General features: G+C 36.5%; 1 protein-coding gene across 2 annotated transcripts in view; it reads right to left on the bottom strand.

Moving 5' to 3' along the window:
* Positions 1-7,500, bottom strand: part of LOC113816700 (uncharacterized) — a 24,835-nt gene that overhangs the window by 6,332 nt on the left and 11,003 nt on the right. For both annotated transcript variants that reach the window (XM_070135544.1, XM_070135543.1), the window contains exons 3-15: positions 6,854-7,061; positions 6,026-6,253; positions 5,719-5,901; positions 5,336-5,520; positions 4,948-5,206; positions 4,725-4,844; positions 4,461-4,562; positions 3,884-4,096; positions 3,304-3,526; positions 2,921-2,968; positions 2,582-2,727; positions 2,245-2,361; positions 1,877-2,083 (exon numbers count right to left, since the gene is read on the bottom strand). In XM_070135544.1, coding sequence (XP_069991645.1) covers positions 1,877-2,083; positions 2,245-2,361; positions 2,582-2,727; positions 2,921-2,968; positions 3,304-3,526; positions 3,884-4,096; positions 4,461-4,562; positions 4,725-4,844; positions 4,948-5,206; positions 5,336-5,520; positions 5,719-5,901; positions 6,026-6,253; positions 6,854-7,061 — 2,239 coding nt within the window. The remainder of the gene's footprint in view (positions 1-1,876; positions 2,084-2,244; positions 2,362-2,581; positions 2,728-2,920; positions 2,969-3,303; positions 3,527-3,883; positions 4,097-4,460; positions 4,563-4,724; positions 4,845-4,947; positions 5,207-5,335; positions 5,521-5,718; positions 5,902-6,025; positions 6,254-6,853; positions 7,062-7,500) is intronic.

Genomic DNA, 7,500 nt, shown 5'->3' on the forward strand with positions numbered 1-7,500 from the left:
CAAATGCTCAGAACCAAATGGCATGCCACTTACATTGTAAACCAAAACAAATTTCTTAATACAACTGTCCTCATTCAAAATTTCCAATTATTTTGCGACTCTAGAACTTAATCAATAATGGATACTATCCTCCTATAGAAAAAAATCAATTAAGGAGGCTGGAGACACAGCTAAAATTAAAATATTAGAAGTGAAGACTTGAATATTCCCGATGAATAGACACTTATGTTCCAAGTGTCATCTTTTGGCAAATAATATCCTAATGATATCTTTAGGGCCCTATGCAATGAGAATTGAAAAATGTTCCATATGCTGCTGAATGTCGCTCTCATTTCGTTGCTTCTGCTCAATGGAAACAACACCCTAGCTTTCCGTTTGTCATCTATCCCTCTACTTTATTGAAAATATCTCTTCACTTGCCCTCACTAGTGTATGAACCAGTATACCCTGATGGTCACAAGTAAATCGTAATATTTTATTGTCTAAAAATTTAAAAAAGGCAAAATCAAATATCGAAGATACAGTCCTCTAAAGATTAGATATGGTTGCATGTATCTCATTACTTCCCAAAAATCCATAATTTTTATGTCTTACTCATCATCACAAAAAGAGAATATACTCATAATATCAACAAAATATTTCCACTATTGATACTATATTTGAAGGATTACTCATCAAGTCACACATTCAGCAACATCCAAAAATAACGTCTTCATGACTTTGACAATCTTATTCTTATAACCTTACCGCTGGAGGTCATCAGAGCAGTACAGCATTGGAAAGAGTTTTTCTTACCAGCAGTGGCCACCTTCTCTTTCCTAAGTAGCTAGTCCTGACAACTTTCGTAATACTACATCTAGGGTGGGATCACCACACACATGGCATCATATGTTGTTTTTTAAACTACTTCTATCATAATTTTTGTCATTTATAAATTGTTTTCTGATGTACCATCCGTTTATTGAGAACCATACAAAACTTCTTTGTGACTAGGAGGAGGAGGAGGAGGAGGATGCAGGGGGTGAAGGTGGTAAATAGAGGGGAAGTGAGCCACTACGCACATCTACATGGAGCATCGCCTCTGATTTTTTTTTTTTTTCAGCAATATACTTCAACCTTTATTTTCTATTAGTCTTAGACTGTCATTCATTCTCTTTGTTAACCATTATAATTATAGAAACACAGGGCACCTTGCACAAAAAAGCTCAAAACCAAAAAACTAAAATTTTATGATTTTTGTTACTATATGTACATAAACATCACCTAAATAATTTAGAAGCAAAGGCAACTCATTTGATGCAATACATTGATCAGGGATGATTTGTAGATAATATAAGATTTTCAGAATATGTTTATAATACATATTTTTCTTTATACCCACAGTGTCACCAGCCCCCTTAAGTCTATAAACAGCAACTAGTAGCTATGACCGCTGAGGAAAGGAGAGCAAATTAGGAATATGGAAAAAGCAGTCAGCAACCACTAACAGGATGAAAAAAGGGAAAGGGATTCAACCGCTGCTACCAGGAATGCAAAACTCATCAAGCCAAAGTAGAAGAAGAGCACTCTGGCCAGTAAGAAGAAGGTATCAGGTAGAATAGACTTCAGTTCGTCCGAAGAACCCATGCATAGTATATACAACCCAGAGGCAAAAAGGTGAAAGGGAAACAATCTACAAACAGGATGTCTAACTTCTAATCTATTGTTATCTATAAATCACTCCACAGCTTTTCTCAACATTGACACAAATTAAAACAGTAATGTGAGTTGCTAAAAATTTTGGGTATTGAAATTTACCAAGCATCGGCCAATTCATTATAGCTGTATTTACACTTGTACCTTGGAAGAGAAATTAGATCAACTGTTGTGTTCTTACCTCATTGCTCTCCTCACTCTCGATACTGTCTCGCACCATAAACTGGGACTTGAAGACTGGTCGAGCATGGGCAGTTGGGTGAACACTGGGTAAATTGACCTCGAAAGACTCGTCACCATCATGGTAGTGCTCTTTCTCAGTACAGTGGAGGTTCATAACATCCTGTCTGTCAAGCCAAGGCTGAACCATCACAATGGCTTCGCAGATCTGTAATTTGGAAAACCGTCTTAGTAGTATTATCCCACTCGACAACAATTACCATTACCTGTTAAAGTACGGTATATCATGCAATCATCACCATTTCAATATTCCTTTGCTTCTTGATGATGGTAATCCACAAACAAATTAAATACTGTATAAAAGCTTACCATGTGATCTTCACCAATATCAGGGGCACAGCGAGCCTTGTTGATACGCCTCTTATACTTGGGGCAGATTGTCTCCACCAGCTCAACCATCACGTGGTACCTCACACCTGATGTCACCTGGAGAGAGAAGTTCCAACAAAACCTTTCAGCCACTTTCATCATCCACAGAACATTATAGGACAGGTTATTTTTTATGAACATAATCATTCCATGAAGAATTTTTCCAATACAAATAATCTCCATCTCAAAGTTTTAAAAAAAATTCATATACATTGTATAGAACAGTATTTCAATTACTCAAGAAATACAAAAAGTAATTAACCACACTTGTCATTACCTGCTTGCGTGCTTTGAGTGCCTTCTGGAAAATGAACAGATTGTCCTCGTCTGACCTAAAATCAAACTCATCCGCAATCTTAATTCCCAGTTTTTTGAGGCTCCTATCGTTCACATCCATCTCAATCCACTGTCCACCTGGAGCACCTGCATAAGAGTAAGCATTAGTATCACAATATAATGAATAGCTACCTCAATAACATGAATATATGTTAATTGAAAAGATAAAGACAGAAAAAACAGAAAAAAGGAAATATGAAAGATAAGGCAAGAGGTATAATAAACATGGTTCATTTTTTCTTGTGATGGTTATCCAGTTTACAGGTTGTGATACACTCACCTGTTCTAAATGTTGAAGGATCAGCACCACTCTTCTGGAAAATCTTTCCTGTAAGAGACACATAATGTCTTACAACCATGTCTGCTGTCTTTGCCAATATTTTTTTTCCCAATATTTCTATTGACAGTTTTGCATAAAATATATCAGGGAAATGAAATCCCACTAAATAACTTCAAAATTCCTCATATTTCCTTTCAAATATGAATTCAACCTCTAAAAAACAACTATATATATATATATATATATATATATATATATATATATATATATATATATATATATATATATATATATATATATTCCTAAACATCTTTAGTCTATAAGCAATTTACAAAATACATTCAAAATAAATTACAAAGTAAATTCTTAAATAATGATAATACCTCTGATTTTGTTGAGATAGTAGTCATCTCGCTCATCACAATACAATTTTGTGAGCTGTTTTGCCTGACCAGGAGCTGAGGGCATCATGACCTCAGCCTGGCAGATCTCCCTCTCTTCACCGTGGTCAAGCACACAGCGGCTCGGGTCAGCAATAGGCAAGTACTTCTTGCAATGGGTCTCAGCCAATTCAACTTCCAGAAGGTATGTGATTCCCTGTGCCTGCTGCAGAGAGAGAGTAAGCAAAACTTAGATATAAGAAGTTCTTTTTAAAACTATAATGGTATACATCATGTGTGAACAATTATTACATAACAGGGTACATACTTATTTGTTCAAGTCATCTCTAAGTTATAATAGCTAGTTTAACATATCAGTTACTTAACTCCAAGTTTCAACTATGTTTCTATGAATAAAAATAAATAGATGGTATATTTTCTATTTTTCAAAGAACAAATATTCCTAAATGAACAGCAAGAGATCAGACACTTTTTTCACCCTCACTATGGCACTAATGTCAACTTCATATGTCCAACAACCCAAGAGAAAACATGCTCCATGAACATTTTTGTAGCTACATACCTGCATGTTTGCACTGACAACATTAGTCAGTACATAAAGTTCATCCTCATCCCCACGAAGGTTATACTGTTCAACAACAAAGGCGGCAGCTTCATGCACCTTTGAGTCATTGAGGGCCACAGGTTGAGCTCCAGGAATGTTTGTTCTACCTTGTGGGAGGTTCAAGAATGGATGATCCATCAGGTCAACTGAGCTCAGGGTTGGCATCAGCGTCTGCAAAGCATAAAAGGAATGAAGACCTATACCTAGCAGTTCTAGCCAAGAATTAAATCTAAATGATAATAGTTATCACACTAATATAAGCTTAGCTACTTCGTAAAGAACTAAAAAGAAAGGAAAAGGGTCAAGTACTGGAAGTACTAGGAGGATCATACAATGTTATCTGATGTGACTTCCAGACAACCTAGTTCATAACACATGTCATTACTTGAGCAAGTCAAAGTATGCTTCTGAATCCTCAATTAATATTCTTAGAGAGCTTTACACAAAGAATGAATAATCCAATATCTCTTCTGATCATGGATATCTTTTCTCAGGTAAATACACAAAAATCCATAGTGGATTTTCCTCTACGTACCTCCCTCAAGTAGTCATCTAAATCATCACAGGCAAAGGATACCAGCCTCTGGTTCCCAGGTGCTGGAGCCCCTGCTTGGACAAGCACTTCAGCTTTGCACACCTGCAAATATAGATTATGTCAGTAAATAGTTTTCGTGCCATTTATCAATTTATCAGTGCACTAATAAATTGCTGTCTTGGTCTCTTATCAAATCAGCACACTTACATGACAAAACAATAGAAAATCATATAAACTTTTCTTTAGGAAGCCCAAACATCTTACCTCATGATCTTCTGAGGGATTAATGATACAGTGTTCTCCATTGCCTAGCGTCGGGTCCAGCTTGTGGCAGTTGGTCTCAGCCAACTCAACTACCACACGATACATAGTTCCTCCCACATTCTGAAAAGTGCAACCAATTTAGTGAATATAATAGCATCTCTGTCTGAAATAGCAAAAACATAGTCACATAAAATGGAAAATGGATTATTGTAAGTAGACTAACCTGTGAAGATGCCTCGTGGAGCTTGACAAATTTGTAATACTCATCATCGTCTTCTCGTCTGTTGTATTCTGCTACAACCAATCTGGCGATCTCAAGTGTTTGCGGATTGATTTCTAATGGTTTCTGACCACTGTGTGTTGGTGGACTTGTCCTGAATGTAGTGCCTACAGAGGGTGATGCACCAAGACCTGTTCCCAGTGCCACAGGAACAATGAACTCATCTTGGGTGGAAGTTGGGTAGTCATCTTTATCATAACACCTGAGGGAAAGACACTTAATTATGCGCAGAATTTTTAACATTAGTCTACAATCAATAAACATAAACATTAAATGGATAGGCTAAATACAGATAAGCTGTTTAAGGTGTTTTTTCATCTCAGGTACTTACTGTGAGGCTACAAGGTCACGTGAGGGAACCCATGGTTGATCTACCACATGGAGATCACAAATCTCTGTCTCCTCAGTTACATCTTGAGGGCAGAAAGTGCGGTTCACATCAACACCAGTCAGCTGTTTCTTGCAATGTGTCTCAGCAAGCTCAATGGTAAGATAGTACTTCACACCAGCTACCACCTGGAGGTAATATATAGCAATAAATAACACTAGCATAATCTATTAGATAAACAACAGTGATTACAAAATCAAAAATATTAAACAAATTACAGAAAAAAATATATTAATTGAAACATAAAAACAAATATCTGACTAGCTCTTTATGTACCTATTACAAGAAACACAATGAAGAATGAAGAATGATTAATCTAAACTTACCTGAGTCTGGGCCTTGACAAGTCTAAGAATCATGTGCAGTTCATCCTCATTTGAGGCTCTGTCATATTCCTTCAAAGCAAAGTCTGCAATCTCCAAAATGGTTGGGTCATTGAGAGGAGCAGCTTGAGGACAACCCAGGCATGGAGCACGTACAGGCACTACCAATTCTTCATCAACGCTCCGCTGGAAGATTAACAGAATTAAATTTCACCAAAACACAATAAACACTACTCATTTTTTCATTCTAAAGTTATATAACTTCTCTCAATAAAATAACTACAAAGTCTAAGAACAGATGAACCCTTACCCTTCTCTCACACTTGATGTCGTCATCATCCTCAACAACAGGAACAACATCGAGACTGGCAATCTGGTTAGGATTGTGAACAACAGTCACCGAGCATACATAGTGGTCACGGTGGTTGTCGCGTGGGCAAACCCTGGGGTCAGTCTTTTCATCAGGAGACCTCAGGCAAAGGTTGAAACCATACTCTACATTCACCTGCACCTGGGTCATATTTAGCACTGGATCGAACTGAAAAGGAAAGGAGATCTCAGTAATCGAACTGGTTTATGGTTTTATTCTGACTTAGTGTTTAACCCCATGCCAGTAGGTACATCCACAGTCCACTGTGGTTTTGTTTCGCTGACTTTCTTGACATATAAATGACATCAAGAGAATTTAGTTACCAAGTTCCTGGCCCTAGGTGATCTCCTATGCTTACCACATTTCTATAATTTTGGGGGAATAAGTTCTTACTTCCATTACTATCATTATAGTTATTAACATTATCATTAGTAGTAGTAGTAGTGTTCTTATTGACAATAAGTGCAACAAAAATATAAGGAAATGGGTAAACACGTGAGGATAGGCAGTCCTAATGTTTAATGCCTTGATGAATAAGCTCTCATACATCTACAATTAGGAATACAAACAATGGGTTGCTTTTTCTGACGCCACAAATTCATACTGTCAAGTTTGTTCAGTTTATATTCTGTCCCATCAGAGCAATATTACAAGCAAAAATTATATCTGTAATCATTTATCAAACTTAGCGAATTAATCATCTATGATATGAGTATTCCAAGTTTCACCACAGGCAAGAGGATAAAACCTATAACTACCGAAACTTACCAAGATCCTTCCGATATCATAGCTGACCAGTTCTCCCCTAAACTTGGAATCTGAGCCTCTGTCCACGTAGTTAAATGCCTCAAGACCCAGCTGCTGTTCACTGATGCCCTGAGGGAGAGTCTGGACAGGGACCTCAGCACCAGTGGGCTGCGGGGGATTGATGATTCCCCAGACGTTGAAATCGTTATCATCTTCTGTTTCAGCACACCTGTGGACGGAACATACCATCTGAATGAACTTACTCAAAACACTGCAAGTTATACAAGTACAATATAGAATCTACCCAACTCAATGAATAAAGATGAAATTTATTCTATTTTGTAATTGTAATATACTGTCACTGGAATCCATATATCAGTTTCATCATGAAATAAGAAAACAACTAAGAAACGTTGGATAATTGTAATTTACTTGACAAATAAATCTTGATCTTAATACTTGTCTCTTTTACAATATTGAATTACATCACTACTACAGAGTCTCTTATCTTCTAACAAAATTCAAGCTATAAAAATTTCTAACCAAGATAAAAGATCAAAAATATAAAAAGAAAAAGAAAGAAAAGAAAGAGAAGAGAAAGAAAGAAAAGAAAAGAAAAAGGAAAAAAACAAAAACAAAGAAAGGAAGACAAAAAACAAATTAAATAA

Source organism: Penaeus vannamei, chromosome 20, assembly GCF_042767895.1.
Source record: "Penaeus vannamei isolate JL-2024 chromosome 20, ASM4276789v1, whole genome shotgun sequence".
NCBI lineage: Eukaryota > Metazoa > Arthropoda > Malacostraca > Decapoda > Penaeidae > Penaeus > Penaeus vannamei.